Genomic DNA, 27,981 nt, shown 5'->3' on the forward strand with positions numbered 1-27,981 from the left:
TAAGTATTGTAATAAAAAAAAAAAATGAAAAACAATTCTTTCTAAAATAATATTACAGTTGCTTTAAAGTGAAAACAAGGCAAATGTATCCATATTTTAAAGTATAATGATTTGATTGTCATTGTATTTATTAATAATTATACATGACATAGGTCTTATAAAAATATATATATAATGTAATATGGTATGATAAATAGTATAAAAATATTTACTATATTTTTACAAATATTGAATATGCATAGAATAAAATAATTTAAATAACAACTTGTGAGGCCACATAAATATGTAAAATACATTGATAAGTGTAGTATAATAAACAACTGAACTGATATAAACCACGAAAAACTGTTAAGAAATAATTAGTTAAATCTAAATAATAGTAATTGCTAACCTTACCAATCAATTAGTACATAATAATATGCATACAGTATTTTCAATTCACTTAAGAAATAACTGTGATAAGAAAATATTTTAAATAAGTTATACTAAAAATCATTGGCGGATATCCATCGAAAAATTTTTAACAATTAACAATTTTTAACACAATTTTTAAATTTTGTCTTAAATGTTTTATTTTAAAACCATCATCCTTGAGGATTTAGAAAATTCATTTAAAATACATTCAGTATCCATATTTTTTGTTACATCTTTCTCTATATGTAGAATAGAAAGATTTGTAAATCGTTTTTGATACATAGAAGTTCTCACCCACGTCTTTATTCTTTGCATAGCCGAAAAAGACCGCTCGCAAGTTGAAGAGCTGACAGGTAAAGTAAGTGCTACTTGAAGCATTTTATAGACATTTGGAAAAATGTCTTTTTTTATTGATGTTTTCAAATCGTCAATAGTTTAATCATTGTTGATTTTATTTATAAAATTTCTGGCAACAGTCATTTCAGATTTCAATAAACTGTTGCAAATAGTCAATAACAATTTAACAAAAATCATATCATCATTCAACAGTGCTATGTATGTGTTCTAAATTATTTATATACAGAGTGATCTAACGGGTGTCACCTTGTAAAGGTATATAATATAATGAAAATTGTCTCAACATTTTTAACTGAAATGTACAATATATATTTAAAAAAATGTTTCTTAATATTTTTACTGAACTGTACAATATTTTTATAATATGGCAAACATTTTAGAGGGGGCTTTGCAGCTATCAGGGGAGGCAAAGCCCCCCAAGCCCCCCCGGTTATCCGCCAATGCTAAAAATCATTACTTTTCTTTGTGAATAAGTTAAATTATATTAAATATAAACAATTTAATAAACTTTATAAACGAGTAAGCTATAATAATGTTTGAAAAAATGACTAATAAGTAATAATTAACTGTTTTTATTTGTACAATGTGCAAATATTACAGACAAACACACTTACACCTTAACAAGCTTATAGATATGAAGGATTTTAGGATCACATAGTTCATATATCAACGATATTTGAAACAGTAGATTAGTTGATAGTTAGAGAGGAAAAATTCAAAAATATATCTAATTTATTTTTGAATGGATAGTATTCAGTGTTTATTTAAGGGCTAGTTTAAGGCATAATTATTACTCAACTTATAGTTGAATTTTAAATGTCTTATAGTTAAATTATTTAATTTAAATTTGAACAAAATTCGTAAAATTCAACATTTTTAATGATAAAAAATATTTTATTGTAAATAATAAAAAAATAATGAAACTTACATAAGTACTGTAATACAATGAATTAAATTACAACTTTAAACTTTAGTATGAAATTCAACTAATCGAGTATCATTATTTTATAATCTACATATACATTTTAATTTTTAAACATTAGCATAAAAATATTCACAATATCTAATTGGTGGTTTGGTGAGATTTATATAATATAGTAATTATTAGTATCACATAATCTGTTAGTATCACATTGATAATAATTAATAATGATAGATTTAAAAAAAGATTGATTAAAAATAGCTTGTTTAATTGCCCATTTTATTATAATACACTTCTATCATTAGTATATTGACACTGTTAATTGATTAGTAACTGGATATTGATACTATATGTTTTGAGTTTGTTAATGCTACAACATCGAAATAACAGCCCACAACAAGCATATATGAATAAAATTACATGATATTATGATAATGTAATTCAACAATATGATAATTTATAAGCATAAATTTATCAAAATGTTAATATGTTTTAGAAATATATTATTTTTGTGTAGAGAAAACAACTAGTTTTCATTAATTATTAAATATAAAAAAAATTAAGAATTTGAATCATATATTATTTATTACTGAAAAGGTAAATTGGTCCCATATTTATTATAAGTAAATAAATATTTTATGTTGCATATATAATTATATATACTTCATGCATTTTGTAGCACAATATTTATAAAACAAGGATCTTCAATTTATAGTTACCGTTAAAGAAATACAACTAACATGTAATCAAAAAATAATTGAGTTTGTGCCTATAATATAATATAAACCATATGAAGTGTTTAAAATATATATATTTTGTTCTTATTTGAATTGAATAGTTAAATTTAATGAAATTAACTAAAATACTGGTAATTATTACACATCTGCTATCTATAATGCCTACATGAGTATTCAATTTTAAAAATAATGATCTGCATTTAACCTTGCATGAGTTATTTTAATTTTTGAATTTATGATTGTAACTTGTTATTTGTGCTTCAATGTGTATACTTAAGAACATTTTACAAGGATGATGTTGAAGTGGATGCGTCTGTTTGTTGAGATTGATTGAGAAAAGCCACATTGGATGCCTTTAATCTAGCTGTGTTTCCTTTTGTGATTAATGTCCCTGGGTATGGAGATATACTAGGTGTTGAACAGTGACTGTTGCTCAGGTCACACTGGTCAAGCAAACGTAACAATTCTTCAGCTGTTGGACCTCCATTTGGAATAGGTTCTGTTACAAAACAAAATAATTTTATGAATAAATATATTTATATTTTTACATGCATTAATATTTAATTTATAATTGTTTTTACATCAGCTAATGAAAACAAATAAAAAATGTCTAATTTTTTAATCATTAAATGGTTTATGTTTTTGTTATATATATATATATATATATATATGTTTATATACGCATGATTAGTGTGACGTCACAAATGTTATCAATCCTCATCAATAGAGACTGCTGGATCCAAACAAACCAAAATTTATATTATATTAAAATGCAGTTATAATAATTTATTAATTATTTCAGTATTAGTTAATATATTAAAAATTATATTTGAACTCAGATCACTGTATACTGTAATATTCATTGATTGGTGAGCAGATTTTATTATTTAAAATGCTTTTCTTGGTACTAAATATGAAATCTAACTAAAGTTTTCAACAAATTTTATTTTTGATCTGCGCAAAAAAATTGGCATGTATTTACAACAAAACTAATAACAATGTGTTAAAAATTATTTAAAACAATTCAAATTTTTCTATTTTAAATGCTTATTAAATTTAAAAACTATGTGATTATACTGAAATAATATATGCAAGATTCAATTTTATATCATAGGTTTAGAAACCTGTCATCTTGAATTTAATTTTTATGTTAACTAAACTTACCATTTAATAAGACTAGGAAAAATTTAAGTAAAAATAAATAACTTACAAGCCCTAATTATATATATTTAAACTTTTGTACTCACGCAGACATTTGTTAGCTAAATCTAAAGCGGTGGTCAAATCCCACATTTGAATAGCTCCATTACAGTGTCCAGTTAGTATAAATCGTCGAGGCCTTGATCCCATGCGACTAGAGCCTTCACATTCATGCACACAAAAGCAAGTGATTATTGTACAATCCACAGCTCGAATTATGCAAACTCTGAAATTTAAACAGACTAATACTAAAAATCAAACAAATATATACACACATAATAGTGATACAGAAAGGTATAGTATAATAACACACAGATATAATGATGTCAATGGAACTAGCAATAGCGTAGCCGTGGGGTGTCAGGGGTTCAACCCCTCCTTGGCCTTAAGGTTAAACGATTTTAGTGATGTGCATAAAGATAACCCCCACCTCTTTTGAATAATTCCTAGCTACACCACTGGGCACTAGACAGTATTATTATTCAACATTACCCCCAGGGTCATATTATGGGAGAGGAACAAGATCTTGCATGGTGTATGAATAACATTTTTATATTTTCAATATTTAATCCCCCTAATATTAATACGCTACGTAAAATAAAATTTTTTTTAAAAAATTAGGATTTTTTGTAAATAATTTCATGTCAATATTTTAATGGCTGTTTTAATACTATATGTAAAAAGTTACAGTTAATTGTTATTGACTTGTAAGAGTCACTTATTCAATGCATATATTAACTTCCAAACGATAAAAATATTTAGAATGTACCTATGAACATGGAGCTTCTAAAATATGCAGAGTTGGTACAGAATATAAATGAGATATACGACAAAAGAAGAAAAGAAAATGTTCTACAGTGAACTTAAATAACTTAAAACATTTTTGAGAAAATTCTTTTAAAAAGACTCATTAATTTTGCTTCTTCAAAAAACATAATTCCACACACACAATTCGGATTCAGATCAAAACATTCTACATTACACCAATTACACAGAACAGTCGATATCATATCCAGTTCCCTGGAAAAAAAACAGTTATGTACAGCAGTATTCCTTGACATCTCCCAAGCCTTTGATCGGGTTTGGCACGACGGACTAATGTACAAACTTAAAAAGTTCTTACCCGCCCCTCTTTTCCTCTTGATAAAATCATATCTGTCAAATCGTTTCTTTACTGTTCGCCTAAACAACACCTACTCAACCCGTTACACTATTAAAGCTGGAATCCTACAAGGAAGCGACATCGCTCCACTCCTTTACTCGATTTTCACTCATGACATACCCAAGACATTTTATACATCTTTAGGCACATATGCTGATGACACGGTAATAACCGCGTCCCACGAAAACCACGTCACAGCCAGTGAAATGATCCAAAACCATTTAAATATCATCAGCTCGTGGGAAAACAGATAGAAAATTAAAATAAACGAAACTAAATCTATTCAAGTAACTTTTTCATTACGTAATCTCGATTCTCCACCTGTTACGTTAAACAACATAACAATTTCTAAGGAAAACGAAGTTAAATACCTTCGGCTAATTCTCGACAAACGCTTAACCTGGAGCCCACACATAAAACTTAAACGTAAAACTGTTAACTTTAGACTTCATATACTCAGACCACCCTTAAAATCCAAACTTTCCCTTTCCAATAAACTTACTATATACAAATCAATAATTCGACCAGCTTGGACATATGGTATCCAGTTATGGGGCTCTGCAAAGCCCTCTAATACCAACACGCTTCAAGCTTTTCAATCTATCTGCCTACGATTAATAACATCTTCTCCTTGGTATTTCACAAACAATAATCTTCACAAAGACCTAAAAATTCCTGCACTCGATCAATAAGCAAATTTGCTCATTGTACATGATGTTGTATAGATTGTAAATTACTTAAATAAATAAAATAAAAGGTACAAAAAAATACATTAATAATATATTATATATACTAGCTGAATAACCCGGCTTTGCCTGTGTACAGTTTTTTGTGTTACCTACAATTCATCATCATCATCATAACTGGCTTTTATAACTCTATTAGAGTTTTTGCCGCCAACACTATGTCCCTCCATTTCTCTCGATCTTGTATAATTTCCTTCCATTCTTTAACTCCCACAGTCTTAAGATCCTCTTCTATTATGTCAAGCCATCTTTTCCTTGGTCTGCCTCGAGGTCTCATTCTATCACTGTCCTTATAGTTTCTTCTTTGCTTCTCCTCATTATGTGCCCAAACCACTGTAATCTCTGTCCCTTTATGTAGCTAGTGACTGGTGCTAGGCCCAGTTCTTCTTGTAATTCCTTATTAAACTTTCTTCTCAAATCATTTGTTCTTGCGTCGCGAACTGATCTTTCTCCATATTTTGTTTTCGAAGGTTCTAAGTCTTCTTTTCGTCACGCTTGTTGTTGTCCATACTTCACACCCATAAGTGAGAGTAGGCCTTGTTATTGCTGTGTATAGTCTTAGTTTTGTCTTCTTAGACAACGCTTTAGACTTGAAAAATTTTGATAATGCAAAAAAGGCTCTTTCTGCCTTTGCTATCCTTGCACTTATCTCTCGTGACCAATAATTTTTTGTACTAAGAAGCGCTCCTAAATATTGGAATTCTTCCACTTTTTCGAAAGCTATTGACTCAAATATGTCTTGTGATGGATCGCTGTCGAGAATCTCTAGAATTTTTTTTTTCCACATAAATCTGTAACCCTACTTTTGCTGCAGCGTTTTCGAGAGCCATCGTTCGATTTAAAGCATCCTCTAGTGATTCACCAAGGATTTTCAGATCATCCGCAAAACCTAAAATCTGCACTCGATGTTCATTGACCGCTACCCCACTTTCTGCATTTTGCATCATTCTTACCGCCTTTTCAAGTGCTAAGTTAAACAGTAGCGGGGATAGTGCATCATCTTGTATAAGGCTAAACCTAACCTAACCTAACATAGTCGTAAAATACTAAAAGAGTAGTTTTGGTGGATTGTTAATCATGTCTGTTAAACGACTGGAGTCATTAAGGTTGAAATAAGCACGCTGGCCGTTTTCTTGCATAGAAAGATGGAATACTGTTGGAAATCTCTTGTAGATAGGAAAAGCTAGAAGCCTCAGAGCTGCTGATATATCGACCACTTTCATAAAGCTTGACTTCATCATTATCGTTTTCAAAACCAAATGCTGCTTGATCACTTCCTTTTGTAATATATTTACAAACGTATTTTATAGATTTTACAGAGTTGCAGTACTCTACATTAATATGAGCACCGAATGTACGTGAAAGCACTGGGTTATACGGCACTACCCAATGATTATCAATTTTCTTACCATTTATTTCAACATTAAAACCACCATTTTCTGGAGCTCTTCGCCTATACTTTGGATATCCATCGTCTCCTGTCTGTGCTTCTTGAATGAAAGGTTAGGATACTTCTTGCTACAGCTACCTGACTCCATACATGGTGATCCATTGTTTGCATTACCGCAAGGCCCATGGATCATATTGGATTTGATAATATCGTAAAAGAGAGAATCATTTTCAGGATCAGGTATTTCCGAACTAATGATACAATCTAATTCATTTGGAGAAATCCGCTGTTTTAGCCATAACAAAATATGTATGTGTGGCAAACCACGTTTTTGGCATTCGACCGAATAAATAAAACATTGCACTTCCACAAACAAATTCCCTTTTGTAAACAATTTCATTAACGTCTTAACTTTTAAATGAAATATCCTAGCTATAATTTCATGACGATTAGGACTTTTGTTTCAAATAGTAACGCAATTGAAACTTCTTTCCGTCGAGGATTACATGTAAAAGTTATGAATACATCAGGACGACTATAATGACAAACATACGAGTATGTCATTGCATCCTGAGTTTTTTCATGCATATACCACGGTTAGCTAGTAAAAGATGACGGAAGCACTACCATCTGACCAAGATGGGCAAGACCGTTATCTTGTCTCCCAATAGCATCTCTAAGATGTACCTATTTAATTATCAGCTCCGAGTTGCATTTGATTGTTTCTAATAACATTTAACCACTCTGTTTCAATTTTAACGTACGCATCAACTACATAAGTGATATACAGAACAGTAAATGGTTGATTTCCATTTATCTAATCATGATGTGGTAAGAATAAAAATTGCAATGCAGAAACTGTTTTCTGAAGTGGTACTTTAGTTTTTGGATCAATCCGAGAGATATTAATGGAATAACGATCCTCACCATGACAGAAAAGTAACGGGTACTGCAGAGTATTAATTCACTAATATATTGCAATTTGTTATCATGACTTTGTAACACAATATATCGTTTTTCGAATTGTTAGCCAACTATGACCAATGATACTTCACTTGCTGTTGGTGCATTATAACGTCCTCTGTGAGCATTTTCGGGTTTTCTAACAGTGTGTATTATAATTTCAAAGTTTTTACTATTTTGAGGTACTCTTTCAAATGTGATTTAAAAGTCCTTTATGTATGGGTTATAATGGTGCAATATTGCTTGTAATTGTTTTACCAGGCTTTGCTTTACATCAGCAAAATTGCTACATTTCAAGCGTGTTTCTCTCTCATCATCTCCAACGAAATAAATCTGTAGAAATTGAGGGTTCTGTTGAGGTAAAGCTTACAAACTGCCAATTAAATGATACACCTGACTTTTCACTTTGAATGTGGGCTTAAATCCATCTTCGATAATTTGTTTTGCTTCAAGAGATGTAATTTGAAAGCAGTTATTATATTTTCTAATACGATCCATGAAATATTTGTGATCAGGATGGAACCCCATAATCAAACTAATAAAGAGGTTCAGGAATAGGTAAAAAAAATCGGAAGTTGTACTTTACCAGTTCTACAACACATTCCAGGCGCCACTTCTTTGAATTTAAAAGCATCGCAGTATACGCATTTATGACTCATAATATAATCTATTTATCATAATCCATTTCCGATTCAAATTTCATGCCGGAAAAAGCTTTTATTTTCCATGGAAGGATTCGCCTTTCTGATCGTCCTCCTGGATTATTTTGTTCATATCTATTAACTTGTACACTATTTACTTCTATTTTATATATATATATACTTGGCTGCTGCTAATTTATGAACTTCTTGATGTTTCAGCTGATATTTAGCAGCAGATTGAATAAGCTGTTTTTTCTGATATTATTTGTAAATCTCTTCCGTCGTTTTTTAGTGAGCTTCAGAGAGCTGGGTATGTTATCACAATCATCAGATACAGATATAGTCAATTCATTTCATATGGTAAATAAATATCAAAATTTCCATTAGATAGATTTTGCATAGAACTAAAACGAAATCTCTTTACGGGGTTCCTTTCTGAACCAAATTTTTCACACAGTTTACCATTGAGGTACACCTCAATAAATTCCAATAATAATTTCCGGCTACCACCAGTTCACATAAACCTCCATAAGTATTAAATTTTAACATGTTATTAAAGTAGTCAGCAGAAAAACAATAATTATTTCCATCAATATCATGTGACATTATTGAATAATCTTCCCAGTGATTTATCACATAGGTTACTCTCTTTTTATGTACTTCTTGGGCCTTATCTTATTAAGCTAAATTATGGTAATCTAATATATATAATTACTTTAAATTATACACATATTACCTTTTACCGTTGGATGCAAGCCGAACAAAAAGTTCAGAAGTTTCGGGCATGACTTTTTGAACAAATACTTGTTCGTCATCTTGCTCACCATATGGTCCTATATTAATTTTCAGAAAAATATGATACATAAATTAACTAAAATATTAAATTATTCTGTAAGGATATATAGTCTAACATATAAAAAGTTATTAACCACAATCATTTCCAGCACAGTAGCTAATGCACGGCTCAACTTCTTCAAGCGATAGTATCTTGAATGAAGCAACTGGAGTAGAACCAGGTTGTGTTGAAATCATGCCTCTAAATCTAGTTACACTCCATGTCCTCACATGATTGTATTCACTGCAAACAGATACGAGAAATTTCTCTGACAGCGTAACCTATAAGAAAATAACAGATAAAAATAAACAAAAAACATAACAACTTAAATCAGTATTAAAACACAAACTTTGGTAACAGAACTTTGGTGTACGGTGAATGTCTGAAATAATTGAGGACCGTGTCCTACAGTTTCTGGATGTTGAACGATCACACGCACTGTACCTGAACTTGTACCATATGCTATTTCAATCCAATTACCACTGACACCTACAACAAATTATAATTACATTAAATTATGCACTTATGTAGTTGCCTTATAAGCAATAATAATTCATAAAATATATATAAATGGACTGTTGGAAATATAAGTCTTATAAAAAAGTGTAGTTTTTGAAACTATTGAAATCTTGACTAAAACTACATAATAATGATAATTCTAATAATATGTTATGGATATATTGGAATTATGTACATAATTCGTTATGATAAACTAAATACATATAAATATAAAGTTTAATTATGGAATGAGCAATATAATTTTACATCATTAAATTATGTCTGCAAAGTGAGTTTTTATAAATTAAAGAGTACTGTGGTCACACACACTGAAATTAAGAAGACCAATCAGTTTATTGTTCATTTAAAGTTCATGATATAGAGTTCTACATTATCATTAGTTATGGATGCTTAGCCTATGAAACAACACATATTCACAATCCATAATAACCGAGCAATACATTTTTTTTTGTACGTTAAATTTTCCTGTGAGAGTAATGAGAATGGCAGGGACTAAAATGCTGGCACTACTTTTCAAGTAAGTTATTAAAATAGCTTAAGTGTTATACAATAATACTATATTACTATCTAGTATAAAATTATTATTTGAAAAATGTTTACATGCTAAATTATGTTTTCTGGTTGAGTAAAATAATAATCATTACATATTGAATTGTTCAAATAGATTGGGCCATCAGTTGTTGATGATCAATTCCAAAATACCCGTCCATGGATTTATCCAATCATGTGGACTAAAAGTTTGTAGCTACACAAAAAATGTAGGGTTATGCCTTTTCTATTCGAAGGGTATTTGATAGAAAATTGCTTTAATACATATGGTTGAGTAATGTCATACAGTGTTTTAAATTATATAAATTGTATGAATGTCTTCAGTATTGTCCAGTGTCCACATTTTAAACACCAATATACACATAACATAATTCAATTTAAAAAAAATATTTTGCTTATAAAAAAATAAGTAAACTTAAACCATTTTTGATCTAAAAGTCCGTTAAAATTCAAGCCTATTTTGAAATTTAGAATGATCAATAAATGATCATATTTTAATTTTGTACATATTTTGAGTTTAAAAAATGTTTTCTAGATTATCGAAGAATTCAAGTTTTGATAAATATTTGTTTCATTTACATTAAAAAAAACAGGAGAAGTAAACACTTAAAACTTGAGGAATTAAATAAATCAAAATAGGATTTCAAGGCAATTTGAATTGGAATATCAAATACATTTTTCACACAATAACTGAATATAGGCTAACAATTTCAAATATTTTTCAAGATTGAAATCTAATTATTCCAGGTAAATATATCAAGCTTATAGACCAAAATTAGTTAAAATTTGTAAGACCATCATGTAATAAATATGCTACTTCCATCACTTAATTCAATACATTAAGATATTAGCAAATATTTATCATTGAATATTGAAGGAAAACAAATAAATATTAACTTTCTTTTAACACATTGACTGCCATGCAGCCGCCGGCATCCGTATAAAAATAATTAGGTATTGATAATTTTTATACCGCCGGCTCTGCACTATATCATTGTAGGAGGCCATACGGCCGCGGGCTGCCGTAAATTAATTTGGATTTATATTATTAACTTTTCCGTGGCGCTACAATAATGATCTTGAAAATACGCTGTGGCATAGTGGGAATATTTGCAATTTTTTTGATGTAAACATGATTTGACATTGCCGGATTAAAACTCCAAATAAGAACTCCAACATTATTTTAAATAGTAAAGCTCTTTTTTAAGTTTATGCCGCCAACAGTTGGCACCTGACCTAACTCTATGTTAGCAAAATTCATTTATAAAGTTCTATTGTTGGAAGTATAAACTTAAAAAAAGCTGCAAAGGTAAAAATTAAGTACAACAAAATCTTGGAATGACTTAACAGTGTCCAGGAAAACTAGCTAAAAATATTGTACTCAGGAAAAATGTCATTAATACGAAAATGTGTTGTTAAAGTTGCTGGTAGCAGGATCCTATTCGCCTTTTGGCTGGCAAATGTTATAAAATAAATTATAGAATGGTCCAGGGTCGTTGGTACTTTTAGGGAGATATAATATAAATCATATTATACGGTGCATCCTCAAAATATCCCATGCATCAAAATATCCCTCGTTCAAAATATCCCCCATTAAAAATATCCCTGTTACAAAATATCCCCGTTACAAATATCCTACGTTGAAAATATCCCCGTTACAAATATCCCAATTAAAAATATCCTATATTCAAAATATCTCCAGTAGTATTATCCCTTAATTTATAACAATATACATAAAAAAAGATTTTTAAACTTTAAACTTTTTTTTTTTTAACTTCTCATAAATTAGGTTATAGTTATATTAACATACATATTATTTGTAAATCATAGTGTATAATGAATATAAGTAGAATTCAATGTAATAGTCATATAACACAGAACACTTTTAACATTATTTTTTAAATAAAATATACATATAAAAGATTTTTTAAAATGAAAATTACACGCAATGCCTTTTAAATAGTTAAGTACAGTAACATGTTCATAATTAAGAACCACTTTTATCATTTTTATTATTTCAACAAAATACAGGTATTCCTATTACAAGTTCTAATAGTATCTGATTACGCGGCTTAATATATAGATATCGAAAATGAGATAATCATAAATGACTATTATATTGAATTCTACTTTTATTCATTATACACTATGATTTACAAATAATATGTATGTTAATATAACTATAACCTAATTGATGAGAAGTTAAAAAAAGTTTAAAGTTTAAAAATCTTTTTTTATGTATATTGTTATAAATTAAGGGATAATACTACTAGAGATATTTTGAATTGGGATATTTGTAACAGGGATATTTTCAACGTAGGATATTTGTAACGGGGATATTTTTAACGGGGGATATTTTGAACGAGGGATATTTTGATGCATGGGATATTTTTAGGAGGAGCCATATTATACTATAAAAATGTTTAGTTGTTACATTATTAATAGTTATTTTTTATTATTAGGAAAGATTATTAATAGTTAATATAAGTATTATAGGCTGATAAATTACAAATATAATTTATTATTTATTACATCTACAAAGTTTTGATGAACATTTAAAAAAATTTTCAAAACATGGTCACAAAAGTATATGCACAAAAAAAGTAAGCTATTGGAAAACAAAGAAACCTATAGTTAGGTTACTAAAAATTATTGATAGTATATTCACAATATATTTTTATTAGCGTTTAGAGTTGGAATAGTGATGAAAATCAACAAAATTACAAATTTTTATAACTATTTTGTAGTTATAAGTTTATTAAATATTTAATTTAATAGGTAAAAATTGAAAATGTATAACACGGTTTCTCATACTGTACCCTAAAAAAATATAAAAATATGTACCTAAATACAGTTTGTTTTATAGATATTTTAAGTTAAAATTTTACAAAATTACATATTTAAATGAAGAATAACAATTTAAAATTTTTATAAGAGAGTACCTTTTTGAAACTTTTGAAGTATCTATATTTTATATACATGATGAGTTAAAAAAAATAATTCAATCTACACATAATTGAACACGCCTTGACTGATTAACTGACCACTTTTAGGAGCATATTGAAATTATTTTTTTTTTTCAAAAATTTATATTTTAAAGAGAGTTCACAAATTCACACTAGGTTTTTGATATTCATGATGGAAATAACCTTTCTAGTTTAAATGATTGCCATTGGTTACTTGACTAAATTAGATGAATGCATGCATCAAATCATTGCATTTACATAGACTTGATTCAGAGGCATAACTAGGATATTTTTTTTCATCTCTTGAACCAACAATAATTAAGAGAATGTAACAGGGGTATTTGTTGTCTCCGTTTTACCAGTGCGTAATATAGCAAATTTACGCTCAGCAGAACATTTGTAGCTCCTTTAGTTTAAAAATTACAGTGAATCGACCTATTATGAAACTTGATGGTAAGAACATTATCTGTGTTTGTACGTTGGTTTTTTACGATAATTCAATTTTTAAGCAAGTGATGAGCATATAATATACAGTACATTAAAAATGCTCATAATTAATTAAAAATTGAATTATCATAAATATAAACATAAATACAAACATAGATAATGTACTTACCACACACTTTCATAAAAGGTCGATTCACTATAATTTTTAAATTAAAGGAGCTACAAATGTTCTGCTGAGCGCATAGGCGCAAATCGCAGGGGTGCTAAGGGTGCTTAGCACCCTGAATTTTAATGCTAGCACCCTGAATCCCGTGATTATAACTTATAGTACTATTACCATCACATTTTCAAAATAATTACATTTATTAAAAATTCAAAAACAGTTTTATATTTATTTAATTATTTATAATATAATATGTCGAGTTTACGTCTGGATATATTAAACTGCAATGACGTATAAAACATATTATATAATATCATAATAATTGTGAAATCTTGGACACGTACCACGATTGGTCAGGAAAGACTATCTGACTTATCGATAATTCTTATTGAGAGCGATTTAGTCATTGATAAAGACATAATTTTAAATAAGTTTGCTGAAAATAAGCGCACATTGCCTTTACATTTTTAATAAATAAATAATAATAATAATAAAATGTTTAGTTGTGTTTGTTTGATTTTTATTTTATATTTTTATTTATATAATATATTGCATAGTACTATTGGGGTGTGTGAGGGGCGAAGCCCCTCACGAGTTTGGTCTGTTTCCTCAAAAATTGTTGATGCTTAAGCCCCCCTAATGTTTTTTTGGTGATTTGCGCCAATGGCTGAGCGTAAATTTACAATATTACGCACTGGTAAAACAGAGACAACAAATACCACTTTTACGTACTCTTAACTGACTAAACAAATGGTCAGGGAGATATATCGCTCACAACAATTTCCTCCTCCTAGATATCCCATTGCATTAAGTAAAAAATTACATTTTAAAACCTGTTTGTCTATTGTTTATATACTTAAAAAGTTCTCAACTGATTTTTATGACAATCTCCGAGTATTCTTAGAGATATTGTAATTTATTATTCATAAGAACTTACTTGTTTTAGGAGTCAAATAAACGGAAATAGCAGTGATTGGATCATTTGATGTATCTCTGTAGAGCTCAGTTACTAGTAAATCGTTGTCTTTCATTCGCAATGGAAATTTTTGCATATCTAGAAAAAGTATTCTTATTTTAATGAATGTATGAACTGTAAGTGTTCTTTTTATGACTTGTACTGAAATCATATAATTTTTATATAGTTCTTACCAATATAATATATTGATCCATTATTACAACCAAGTAGAAGAAATGAACCAGCTGTATCAAATGATGCGATTGGTACTACATCTTGAGTTTGCCAATGTTGAGTCATTGCATGCCAAACCCCTATTTTACCAGTAGGGGATAAAGCAACAAGTTGGCTACCAATAAAGAATAAATGTTCTACACGAACATTCAAATTGAATGTACCTAAACATATTTTTTATTAATTAAAATTTATACATTTTTAAAATAATATAACATAAATATTACCTATATTGGTTCGTGACCCCTGTTCTGATACTCCCCAAAGTCGCACTTGATTTCCATATGATATAGCAACCATGACAGAGGAACCATCAGAATTACCATTTTGGCTATTCATTTTAGCATTAATTGCTATTCGTTCAATACAGTTGTCTATATGCGGCGATGTGAAAACTTGTTGCCAACCACTTGAATCTTTCAATCTGTTATTTTATATAATAATATTATTTTTTAAGTTACAAAAACAATAATTTTAAGATGAAATGGAATATACTAAATAGTTTAAGCATTCAAGAATAAGTATTAGGTTGTTATAAAAAAACTACCTAATAATTTCAATTACAAAACTAATGTATTTGTTTATTTTTGGTGTTAAGTAAACATAAAATATGTTACATTGTGCTTTGAATTAAAATACAAATAATTTTTAATTATATTTTTAATCTTTAGTGCATATTTAAAGATTTAAAAGTAATTTTTGTCTATGCACTATATTTCAATGTTTTAGTAATAAATTAATTGATTCCAATTTACAAAATAAAATACAACATAAAATAAGTTACAGTACATAATTGACAACTGAAAAAGTACAGTTAATAATAATTGAATGCAAAGAGTTATTTACCACAAAAGATAGGTTACACAAATGTCCTTTTGGATTTGAATCAACTATAAAAGATATAGCTGAGCTTATTTATTTATTTACTTGTCTCAGCAGTTTAAATTTCTTGCAATATTTTTCTTGTAATAAAGAACATATTATAATTGAAATATAGAGTTTAATTATGTTTATAATGATATATAAATATTAAATATCAATGTTAATATATTCATTTGTATTTTATTGACAATTTGAAAAAATTGGTGAATCTTGGATGTGGTGAATTGGTATATTTTTTTTATGTTAACAGTCCATAATATAGTAGGATGCAAAATACCTTTTATACTCATATTAAACTAATAACAATAAAATTAGGGAAAAAATGTGTGTTAAGTAGATCAATCGAAATTAATCGTTGACCGGCTCATATTGAAGAAATAATAGTATAATTATTTTCTTTTAATTTTGGTTAAAATTTACATTTTTAGAGCATAATTATCAATTAATTATTAATTATGAGAATTTTAATGCATATCAAAGGTTTTGATTTTTAAACCATTTATAAGAGCTATAAATCCACTACATAATTTTCCTAAACACAAAAGTTTTTATTTACCTGTAACAAACAATAAAATGAGCATAAGCGACTACAATCCAATTATGGTGAGCTTTGATGATTTGAACACGCAATGGATCAGCCCAGTTAGAACCTTGATTATAACCAAAAACCAAGTTTAATGCATCATTTCTAATATACTTATTGAGATCAGCTGATGAGTTTCTGGAATGGTGATTGGGTACATGGTTACCAAGAGAAGCTGCTCGTGAGTGTCCACTATTACCGTTGCCACGTCCATTAATGACTGATCCACGGCCATTTACAGTAACTCGAGAAATGTCTAAAGATGAGTTTCGTGAATGACAACGACTAGAAAAATGTTTTGCCATTTATAAGCCAATCTTTTATCTTAGAACTAATACTTTATGAAATATTGAATTGTAGATACTAGTTTTTATAGAATATTATATATTTATTTACCAACCTTTGATAACCATGAGTATGAGGTATTGATGATGGTGAATTTGGTGGTGGAGCTGGTTCAGGGACACGGACTATTGAACCAGGTCTTGTTTGATCATCTACTTTAGTTGCATTACTACTTATTTCGGACTCTTGCATAGGAGGATCTAAGAATATTATTCAGAAAAACATTTTTTTTTTTTTAAATTAAACTAATTAAAAGAAGATATTGGTAATAAAATAGAATACTAAATCGTAAAATTTAATACAATATAATATTCTTAACACTTTAAAAAAATGTATTTAATTATATTGAAATTTGTATTTACTTGGAGCTGGTAACATGCTATAAAACAGAATGTCCCCACATGACGATTGCTCTAGATCTTCACACAGAATGAGGCGTTTGACTAGAGGCATAATACCATAAAATTCCGCTTCATGGCGTAATGTTCTAATATCAGTACCAGACAAATCTATGTCATGTGTTCGTAAGTAGTTCAAAATTATGGCAAAAACTTTTGGATCACGATCTATGAATATAGCACCTGTATCATCCCGTAGACTAGAAATACGGCCACTTAAAAGAGCAGTAAAAAAAGAATCTGGTACCCACGTTAATGTTTGTCGAGATGTTGAGAACCTAGAGACAGATATTTTTGAATTAAGTATCATAATTGTTTTTAAGTTTAAATTAATTTCTAACATGTTTATTGGGATATTATTAATGGTTAACATAAGAAATATTCCATTAATAAGTAGGGATTTTGAATGTGAAATTGTCACATTAGTCTCATTAATAACATGGGGAAAAAAAGGAAAAGAGTTCAAGGAGGAAATAAAGATTTAAAATATAATGGGAAGATGAATTGAATTAGGTTTTTAAATAATAATAAAATTGAATGGTAATGTAACAATTGTATAATGTTTTAATGCATCTATCACTGAGTAAGCTAGAAAATGTATTTATTGTTTAAGTTAAGTATACATAATATCCTAAAGTATTATTTATATTACAATGCAGGTAGTATAGGCAATAATTTAAATCATCATCAATGTATTAATCTTATACATTATTCTTTACCTAGTACCACCAACATTAAGATGCATTATTTCACCATTGTGTGGAGGTAACATGGTTCATCAGCCTTCTAAATCTTGCAGTTGACGAGAGTATTTGATTGCTGTATACTAAACAAGTTTAAAAATCAGAACGGATTATTGTTTAATTGCATTCTACTTGTGTTATAACAAATAATTAAATGTACATTGTTTACGTGGCACGTTTGAATACTAAAATAATTTTGTAAGCCATTGGACCATAGTAACAATACAATACCTACTTACTATTAAAGAATATTGTATAATGTTAAATGTTAATTACTGTTTCTGTTGACAATGTTGACATAAGTTTAGTGCTATCTTCATATTATCTTCATATCAGTATATCACGTTATCACAGACCAACATGGTTGTAGCCACGGTTTAAGATATATATATATATATATATCTTAAACCGTGGTTGTAGCTGATATCAACCTATATTGTATCAACCACGGATAAAGAATAGATACTATATCCGTATATCTATATCCGTGGTATCAACCTTAGATCTATCATAGAATTATCACAGATTAAGGGCCGTTCTTACAAATCAATGTCCGGTTAGTAGTATAAGTATAAGTAAAGTTTTATATAGAATATAGATCTATCCACGGTTTATAGATTATACAGGTTGCCTCATGCATAGATAATATATAGTAGTAGTAGCACAGATTATATAAAATTTATTATAAAGAATTTAGTAGTATACCAATGTTAAAAATTTATCTGTAGAAATATCTTCCCCCGATAGCCAATTTGCAATTATTTGTATCTGGTTTCTTTTTACTATCACTCGACAAACAGTAGATTTTGGATAAAGAATATGTTAATTTATTATTGAGCCGAATCGAAAAAGAAATAGAATTAGAACGTTGGGGTTGACTTATATTGTTATTACTCGACTATAGTCAGAAATTTGTTTAGAAAAATTTGTAATGGTCCAAAATAATTGTAAAACAATAATTACAATAATTTTTTTGTCATATATTTTATTAATGTTTTGTTTTAAAATATTATACACATTAACACATTACTAATATATATATATTTTTTAATTGATTGTTTTATTATTTTTTATCTATGGAAAAATACTGGACTTTATAAGCACTTAATATTATAATTATCACCATATACATTGGAAAGTTTTAAGTTATATTATATATAATGGTATTGTATACTACAGGGTATTCCGTGAGGATTTACCCATTGAGATATCTCTTGAAATAATGGAGATTTTATAATTCTGATTTTTTTATAAAATCAACAAGTATTTCATGTTTTAATTTAATTTTATATTTTGGTAAAAAATAATTAAAAATTACAATGTAGCCGTTATCCACCTTCCAAAAAACACAAATAATTGAATAATATATCATAAGCATCTCCTTTCAGTGCGATAAATGTATGTTATTATTAATATTGAATATGGAAAAGTATGATTGGATACGAAATCCATTTTCTACAATCAACACGTCTGTTGAAGTACACCAGATACACAGAAGCTAAAGGTAAATAATAATAAGATCGGATATATGTAATAATATAATAATAATATGTATAATTGATACGAATAACTATAGTGCTCCGAGGCGTAATATAAAAAACAACGACTAATCGTCCTACAGGCTACTACATAGAACGAATATGATGCTAGTAATACAAAATGCCTATTCAGCGTCTGCTGTACTACAGTGTGAATAATTTTACTTATAATCTACATACTATAGGGTGTGTTGTTTACATTCAACAACGTCAAATTATGAATTTACGTTAGAAGAAGAGAAAGAATTCATAACGCTAACAAAAGATTGAATTCTAAAAATAAAATTTTCTGAAATAACAGTTGAAGAATTTTCAAACCGAATTTAAAAAAATTTCTGATAAAGCAATTTCAATTTTATTACAATTTTCAACCTCATACTTGTTGTGAGCTTGGATTTTCAAAATTGATGAATATCAAAAGCAGTTCGTGATCAAAAGAAAGAAACGAGAAAGGCTGAGAAATATTGAAGTGAAAATGAGAGTAGCAATATCGTACATACGGCCAGATATTGAAAATATCTGCAAAAATCATTAGGCACAAATAACTCATAAAAAGTAAATTTTTTCATTTTACGGTTGTGTTCCGCGAAAATCTTATAAAATGATTAGTGTTCCCATAGATTGTTATTTTAGCATCGGCGCATACCGATTTATTAATTTTTGTTTTGGATACCTAGATAGCGCCATTATTGACAAAAATTCGAAGCACCTCTCACACCCTCCAGCCATATCGTTTCCCGACCTGTATATTATTATCTAATTGGTCCATGCTTTGCAGTATGCACAGTTTCTCCGATAAGCCATTATCAACAGCATTATTCCAATTCGATCATCTATATTATATCACAATTATCACATAATATTTTATATATATAATAACATATTATAGTCTATATTATCTTAAATTTTTATTTTTTAATTTTTTTATGTATATTCCAAAAGTTAAATTTACCAAATTATGGTCTAAGACCGTGGATTATACAGTATACTATACTTATTACTTAATACTTACCATAGTAGACAGTGTACTGTACAGTTACAGTTGTCGGTACTCTCACTCATAGATATTATAATACATATCTATAACCACACTACTCACGAAAATACAGAATAAATAAGTGTATTCCGTGCTGTGGTGCATCGCTGCATTGCATACAGACTGTAATATATTTTATGTATAGGCACTCTATATATTTTTTTTTATTGTCTAGGCATTAATTAGTTTAATTTTATTTGTAATTTGTATACATAAGACTTGGTTAGAAGATGAACTGCTAATAATTCTCATCGTACAAAATTTTTGATATATTTCATTACAAACATGCAAAAATACGAAAAACTTGATAAAATCGGAGAGGGTAAGTCCATTCAATGCAATGAGTATATTGATTTACATTATGAACCTGTTTGATAATCATTGACAGGTACGTATGGTACGGTTTTCAAAGCCAAAAATCGTGAAACTCTAGAGATCGTTGCATTGAAACGTGTGAGACTTGATGATGACGATGAGGTATATATGTAAGGAATTAACTCATATCTGTTATTAAAGTAGAATATGTTTCTAGGGTGTTCCATCGTCGGCTTTACGTGAAATTTGTTTACTGAAGGAGTTAAAACACAAGAATATTGTTCGACTTTATGATGTACTTCATAGTGATAAGAAATTGGTACTTGTGTTTGAACACTGCGATCAAGATTTGAAAAAATATTTTGATAGTTTGAATGGGGATATTGATCCTAATGTTGTGAAATCATTCATGTATTAAAAAATAATTTTCTTATTAGATATATGTAATTAAATAAAGTTTATATTTTTAGGTACCAATTATTACGCGGATTAGCATTTTGTCACAGTCATAATGTTTTGCATCGAGATCTTAAACCACAGAATCTTCTTATAAATAAGGTTACAAAACTAGAATTATTAAAAATATATTATTCAAATAATCAATATTATTTTTATTTTACTTATAAAGAATGGAGAATTAAAACTAGCCGATTTTGGTTTGGCTAGAGCGTTTGGAATACCAGTTAAATGTTACTCTGCAGAAGTTGTCACTTTATGGTACAGGCCTCCTGATGTTCTATTTGGTGCTAAACTTTATACAACGTCTATTGATATGTGGTCTGCTGGATGTATATTTGCTGGTATATTTTTTTGACTTCATTATTCTTTCACAGTTTATAAAAGAGTACATTGTTTAGAGTTAGCCAATGCTGGAAGACCTCTATTTCCTGGTTCAGATGTAGATGATCAATTAAAACGGATATTTAAACTTTTGGGAACGCCTACCGACGAGACATGGCCTAACATGACAACTCTACCTGACTTCAAGCCCATGCCGATGTATCAGCCTAATATGACACTCGTTCAAGTTGGTGGTTAAAATAATATAAAAATGAAACTGAAGTTTAATATTTTATTGTATATATTAATTTAGGTTGTGCCTAAATCAACAACAAAAATGCGAGATTTATTACAAAGACTTCTGGTATGCAATCCATCACATAGAATATCAGCAGAACAAGCAATGAGTCATATATACTTTGCAGACATAAATTTGTTACCAAAATAATCAAACTTTGCTTTCACATTGAAATTTCAAAGGTGAAATACAGTATTATCAGCAAAATAAAAATTAATTTCGGGGTTTTGAATCCAACTCAAGTATATAAGTATTGCCATGTTTGGAATTAATCTTTTGTTAACTTCTTTAGCCAAAGCTGGTTTTTACTCCAATCTGTCCTTGTCCCAAAGTCTAACCAAGTTGTATTTTACAATTTGAATGTATTTAATAAAATGTGTATTCATTCTACATAGTCAGGTTAGGTATTTTGTTTGATATAATATATAATTTTAATCATTTAATACATGCTTAATAGAACTCTTAATTTTTAAGCATTATTTAATATTTCTGATTTCAATTAAATTAAATTTATCAATATGTAAATTTTAGTTGAATACTTTTTTTTATACTTGACTGTTATGTTAAAATTTATTGATTGTAACATCACTAGTACACACTAGTGAATTCCTTTTTGGATCTCAATTATATTAAAGTTTAATTTATTATTTTTTCAGTTAAAAAATCAATAGTAAGTAATTTGTAAGCAACTTTATAATGGAATAATAAAATTATGAAAAAATATTAAAATTATAATTACTGTTTTATCAATTTTTTGATGTGTGGATGTATTTATTTTTTATACTTCCGTAACAATAAAAAAAAAAAAAAAACGATCTAAATAATATACTATTTAATTAAAAATGCATACACGTTTAGATGGTTTAACTATAACTAACAACTAAAATGTTTGGAATATAATACCAAAAATAAAAAATAAAATATAATGTAGTCTCTCTTTAGTTAAATTATTAGTAATGTAATATCTGTAGTTCAAAATTATTTTTTTTTTAAACTATTTCCTTTTTATTATCTTAACTTCTTAATTACTCAAATATAATTATGTCAACTTAGGTTTGCAGTGGACCATCTCTAATTTAGGTAAATTAGGGACGGCATGGTGCCTGTGTATATAGTAAAAAAAAATATAAGATGGTAAGTTTATTTAACTGTTATTGTAAAATTATTCAAAAAAGCAATTGGTTAAAAACATGTTAATTTTTGTTTTCTAAAATCAAAATCACAAATAAATGAAACACAGCTTTATTATAATAAATTATTAAAAATAAATATTATGCATAAGACAGAAAATACACAAATATTACTATCACTAGTTAAGTAAATAAACTATACAAATTGTTCACATTAGGACTAAGCATATTTACAGTTCAAAATTTAATATTATACACTTAAATGAATCCGAATGAAGAAACTTACTTATTTGATTCAAATAGTTTAAGATAATATTAATTTAACATAATTCTTAAGTATTTTTAAATAATCTTGATTTTGAATTGCATAAATAAACATTTTTTATAATATTATAATTAAATAAGTATAAAAATAAAATTTTAATTGTCATTAGGTTATGAAAACATTGTACTTGAAGAAAATCTAATGATGTAGTAATCAAATAAGTTTCTAGTATTAAAAAGTTGGTCAATATTAAATATTAAAATTACATAAAAATATCATATTTTAATACTCTAATCTTAACAATAAAAAAATTATAAATAGTAAAAAATCTATTTTAAATTATTGTTAGAAATGAAAACTTATTATTACCATCCAGTATAGACTAAATAATCATTCTTGTTTGTGTATTTTTTAATGAATTGTTTTCCGGCACGAGTGGGTACTGTAAATGCTATTTCATCAAGAGTCAATATATGACCATAGGCATAGGTTTTACTAAAATAACGAATATTGGTATTAAAAAATTAATCAATATAAAAAGTATCCTAGATTTTTTGCTTTTAACTTAACCCTGGCATTAAAATTATCACATTTTAACACTGGATTATATAGTTTTAAGGACATTTTTTATCTACAGTAAAAAATATGAGTAAGTCTTTCATACAAAACTTTGTATAAAAAGGTATGCAAACAACTAATGCTTTGCAACATATTCACATTGCATTTCCAAAACATCTGATTCAGAAATAAAATGTAGATTTGATACCTATATGAGTTCTTGACACATTTCTTCAATTTAATATTATGGCCAATACTTTGTGGAAAAGTCACAGTAATTTATCTAACGACAGTTGTACATCACTGTTATATGTTTGATAATTTAAGTTTTATTGAGTAGACCAACATTTATATTATTTTAGAAAGAAAAAATAAAAATTTCACTAACAAATTATATTATAACCAATGTTAACTTGTAGTAGTCACAATAACATAATTAAGTTAAATGGAAAATCATATAGGCTATTCAAAATGAGATCATATATTCATATCTCGCCAGCAAACTTCTGTGCATGGGCGAGGCTTCATTCCAAAACACTGGATTTTACGAGGAGTGATTGACAATACGTCGGAAAGTCAGGGACAATAACTTGGAGAAGTAAGATCACTAAGATCTCATTTTCAATAGAGTATAGGTAGTTGCAACTCACAATAAGCGATAAAATATACAATATGTCATAAAATCTTACCGGAAACAGTCTAGAAGTTTTGAAGCAATTCCTTTTTTACGACAGTCCCATTTTGTCCAAATACGGTTAACACCAACTTTTACAGGATATGATTCTTCAGAAACAATAACCATATCTTCTGTTTCAGTTTCTAGATTACGATAAGCCTCAGATATTAGTTCTACTACAAGGCATCCTATCACTTGTTTATCTTTTATATACAAATAAACCTGAAATATTGAAAACCAGTGTCATGAAAATGTCATTAATAATACAAATTAATTTATTGCAAGAAAAATTTAACAAATACCTTTTTAGTCGTAGGTAAAACAGAAGTTTGTGTATTAAAGCCAAGTTCTACATCAACAAATGATATAACTTCTAAAGCCTTAGTACATGCTATTTTAGGATCTGATCCAGATATGACAACAATACGTTCATTAGTGTCCTGATAAAGTACTTTTTCATTTTTAAAGCTCTATAAAATAAAGATTATGTTTAGGTCATAAAAGGAAACAATTTATTTTAATTAACATACATTATACTTGAAGATATTCTTGGCTACATGGTACTTATCATGTTCTGCTTCATCTTCTGGTTCACCTCTTGAATAATAAAGACCACATTGTTTGCACAAAAATCCACCGAATTTCTTTTGACCTGCATCAATTTGATATTGAGTAGCATCAATAATTCTTTTAATTCTCCGTGCCGTAGGTTTTTCACTATAGTAAATAATTTAAAAGTGTAGTTATTTTTACATATTATAATAATGAATAATTCAAGATAAAAAACAAATATACAATTACCATGTAATATGACTAGGTGAAGGTGTTTGATTGGTAAAAATAGGGAAAAACTTTGTTTGAGGTGATTCATTTATAACTACAGAAGCATTATTTGAAGTATCGATTGGTTCATCTAAGACCATATTATTTAATTCAAATGTATTTGACACACTAAAAAATAATAATAAATAGATATTTAATTAAATGGTTTATGTTGAGATATGTCAACTATCTTAAATTTTGAAAATTTAATTTAATTATAATAATTTTCTTACTTACTCTTTTTGTGATGAATAAGCTGAATAATAATTCTCATCACTAGCATAAGCATCTCTAATTAAATCTGGCATTTGGCTTCTTAAAATAATATGGTTGTGACTTTGTACATCTGACTTCAAACGTTTTGGATCTAGTTCCATATATGAATCTTCATCTAAATAATAATTTATAATTATTTAAGTTATCATTGAATGAGATATAAATGTTAAAAATTTATTCTATAAAAAAATTATCCCAAATTTTATACACATTTATATTAAATAATTTAATATTCTAAAGAATGTATGCAATTAAAATTTAAGTTTGATATTTATATAAATAATTTTATACCATCTTGATCTTCATGATTTCTTTTAGTAGAATTTGTTGCAAGACCAGGGTAACGTACAGCTGTAGAATCGTCGTCATCATCTTCATCATCTAACAATTCTATTAATTCATTAACTTCTTGTCCAATTTGTTCAAGTGCACCATCATCAAGTACTTCTGTGTTGTTAAAATCAGATTGATCAACAGTGCTCATTCTATTTTCATCACCCCAGTTTACAACTTTGAAGTTAAAGCTATTATCTTTTCTGCAAGAAAAATTAAAAATATTAAAAATGGTATATTGATTTGCTAAATAATATAAACTGAAAAAATATCCTCACCTGTTTGATGTATCATTATGAATTACTTTAGATTTAAAAAATTTTCTGTTATCAGAATCTTCAATTTTTATACGTTCAGGTTTTTCCTGTTTAATATATTGAGTCCAGACATTTTTTGAAGAAGAAGATGGTTTTGAAAAATCAAAATTGTTTTTCTTAATTACTTCATTGTTTTCAATTAAATCATCCTTTTCATCACATAATTCTGTTTTGATGAATGGCTTTTTTACAGAAGATTTTTTTTTGAATGGCAATGTGACACCAGGAAACAAAATTATTTTGGATTTTTGTTCTTGACTGGTTGATCTTGGTCTTTTCTTACTCGTTGATTTTGTATCTTTAAACAGTTTAGCTTTTACCTTTGGATTATAATTCAAGCGGGTAAATCTTTTAACACGAAGATCTTCCAATGATATCTATCAATAAACAAAAACATTAGTGATTAAGATTGATTTTTTAATAACGCAAAGGATATTGTGCCAAATTTTTAGTTAAAACATATTCACACACACACACACACACACTAATTTATATATACTGGTAAATAATGCATGTACGATGTACTTATTAAATTATAAATTCAATAATTAAAATTCATTTCTTACTTGATTGCTGCCATAAAATGTTATTGTTTTTACTCCTAATGCAGTCTTATTATTTAAACCAAAGCTTTTCTTTGAAGGAGTTTTAGCTGCTTTGTTAGTCTCTGATTCAAATGGTGTTGTGTTAACATTTTTAATTCGTCTAGAATTTGGAGTTTCCTCAATGACAATTGTTGCTGAACATTCATGTCCATTCTTTGATCCCGACATAAGTCTTTCAAACTTATCACTCATAGATGGACTTAATTCAGTGATTGGAGTGCAATTCATATTAATCGACGATTCTGGAGAATCAAGTCCAGGATCATACACTTCAGGAGATGATTGCAGAGGAATAATGTCATGGCTGTCTTCATCCCAATTATCTACTGGGAATAATTCACGTTTTCGGTTTGTTAAAAATGGCGATGGTTCATTTTTACGTAACCGAAGAGACTTGCGAGGAGTTGTAAAAGCAGACATGCTTGTCCTAAAGTTGGTAGTATACTTTTGTATTAAATATAACAAAGAATCTTATAGCTATGTTTAGAGAGACACTTACAGGAGGAAGAGAATATAACCGAGCGATTAATCAAATACTTAGAATTATTAGATTTGCTGAATGCTGAAACTTGAAAATGAAAACGAGCGTCCTCGATTTAATGTCGGTGTTTCGGTGACTGATGTTCGTTTGTTCGTTACATTGTTATTTTGGAGGGAAAACGTCCAATCAATATGTCCGTTTCAAGGGATTTTATGTTATCTGTTATCACTTATCACGACATTTCAAAACCATTCTATTCAGTGATTGAACCAAGGTGGATTTATAAATTATTTATGGATTGAACTATATAATAAATTAATAATCACAGACCACGGATTAATATATTAATTAATTAAATTAATATATTAATCCGTGTCACAGACATATAAAACATATTTTA

At 28.1% G+C, this 27,981-nt stretch overlaps 3 protein-coding genes across 6 annotated transcripts; 1 reads left to right on the plus strand and 2 right to left on the minus strand.

The window, feature by feature from the left end:
* Positions 1 to 1,327: 1,327 nt before the first annotated feature.
* LOC107168288 (BTB/POZ domain-containing protein KCTD3) lies at positions 1,328 to 18,481 on the minus strand. Of its 2 annotated transcripts, none has more exons than XM_015517644.2 (13): positions 18,391 to 18,481; positions 18,128 to 18,234; positions 17,373 to 17,686; positions 17,066 to 17,210; positions 16,639 to 16,950; positions 15,428 to 15,624; positions 15,161 to 15,364; positions 14,949 to 15,065; positions 9,717 to 9,856; positions 9,462 to 9,648; positions 9,269 to 9,365; positions 3,678 to 3,856; positions 1,328 to 2,929 (listed from the first exon to the last, which is right to left on the minus strand). In XM_015517644.2, the coding sequence occupies exons 2-13, from the start codon at positions 18,178 to 18,180 to the stop codon at positions 2,715 to 2,717; spliced, it is 2,160 nt and encodes a 719-aa protein (XP_015373130.1). In that variant the 5' UTR covers positions 18,181 to 18,234; positions 18,391 to 18,481; the 3' UTR covers positions 1,328 to 2,714. The 2 variants fall into 2 exon arrangements, with proteins under 2 accessions (XP_015373130.1, XP_015373129.1); XM_015517643.2 differs by having other exon boundaries at positions 18,312 to 18,468.
* A 2,093-nt stretch (positions 18,482 to 20,574) lies between these two features.
* Positions 20,575 to 22,853, plus strand: Cdk5 (Cyclin-dependent kinase 5). 2 transcript variants are annotated; one of them, XM_015517634.2, is made up of 8 exons: positions 20,575 to 20,850; positions 20,943 to 21,047; positions 21,114 to 21,202; positions 21,258 to 21,451; positions 21,511 to 21,598; positions 21,669 to 21,840; positions 21,898 to 22,067; positions 22,134 to 22,853. In XM_015517634.2, exons 2-8 carry the CDS (start codon positions 21,011 to 21,013, stop codon positions 22,266 to 22,268), a joined length of 885 nt encoding a protein of 294 aa, XP_015373120.2. In that variant the 5' UTR covers positions 20,575 to 20,850; positions 20,943 to 21,010; the 3' UTR covers positions 22,269 to 22,853. The 2 variants fall into 2 exon arrangements, with proteins under 2 accessions (XP_015373120.2, XP_089076032.1); XM_089219906.1 differs by having other exon boundaries at positions 20,575 to 21,047.
* Positions 22,854 to 22,935: 82 nt separating this feature from the next.
* On the minus strand, positions 22,936 to 27,758 carry LOC107168279 (uncharacterized). Of its 2 annotated transcripts, XM_015517630.2 has the most exons (10): positions 27,600 to 27,758; positions 27,062 to 27,527; positions 26,457 to 26,872; positions 26,137 to 26,381; positions 25,807 to 25,960; positions 25,549 to 25,698; positions 25,278 to 25,464; positions 25,050 to 25,217; positions 24,761 to 24,969; positions 22,936 to 24,008 (listed from the first exon to the last, which is right to left on the minus strand). In XM_015517630.2, exons 2-10 carry the CDS (start codon positions 27,518 to 27,520, stop codon positions 23,879 to 23,881), a joined length of 2,118 nt encoding a protein of 705 aa, XP_015373116.1. In that variant the 5' UTR covers positions 27,521 to 27,527; positions 27,600 to 27,758; the 3' UTR covers positions 22,936 to 23,878. The 2 variants fall into 2 exon arrangements, with proteins under 2 accessions (XP_015373116.1, XP_015373118.1); XM_015517632.2 differs by having other exon boundaries at positions 27,062 to 27,752.
* Between the last annotated feature and the right edge of the window lie 223 nt (positions 27,759 to 27,981).

The sequence above is a fragment of the Diuraphis noxia genome, unplaced genomic scaffold (assembly GCF_037042655.1).
Source record: "Diuraphis noxia isolate RWA-SAM2 unplaced genomic scaffold, SU_Dnox_SAM2 contig0002, whole genome shotgun sequence".
Lineage (NCBI taxonomy): Eukaryota > Metazoa > Arthropoda > Insecta > Hemiptera > Aphididae > Diuraphis > Diuraphis noxia.

Coding starts and splice junctions, on each gene's coding strand:
- LOC107168288 (XM_015517644.2), bottom strand. CDS start 18,180: ATGTTACCTCCACACAATGGTGAAATAATGCATCTTAATGTTGGTGGT. Junction 16,951..17,065: donor CATACTCATGGTTATCAAAG/GTTGGTAAATAA, acceptor ACATTTTTCTAG/TCGTTGTCATTCACGAAACT. Junction 15,365..15,427: donor GGGGTCACGAACCAATATAG/GTAATATTTATG, acceptor AAATATGTTTAG/GTACATTCAATTTGAATGTT.
- Cdk5 (XM_089219906.1), top strand. CDS start 21,011: ATGCAAAAATACGAAAAACTTGATAAAATCGGAGAGG. Junction 21,452..21,510: donor AATGTTGTGAAATCATTCAT/GTATTAAAAAAT, acceptor TTATATTTTTAG/GTACCAATTATTACGCGGAT. Junction 22,068..22,133: donor CTAATATGACACTCGTTCAA/GTTGGTGGTTAA, acceptor ATATTAATTTAG/GTTGTGCCTAAATCAACAAC.
- LOC107168279 (XM_015517630.2), bottom strand. CDS start 27,520: ATGTCTGCTTTTACAACTCCTCGCAAGTCTCTTCGGTTACGTAAAAAT. Junction 25,961..26,136: donor AAATCATGAAGATCAAGATG/GTATAAAATTAT, acceptor ATTATTATTTAG/ATGAAGATTCATATATGGAA. Junction 25,465..25,548: donor TCACCTAGTCATATTACATG/GTAATTGTATAT, acceptor TATTTACTATAG/TGAAAAACCTACGGCACGGA.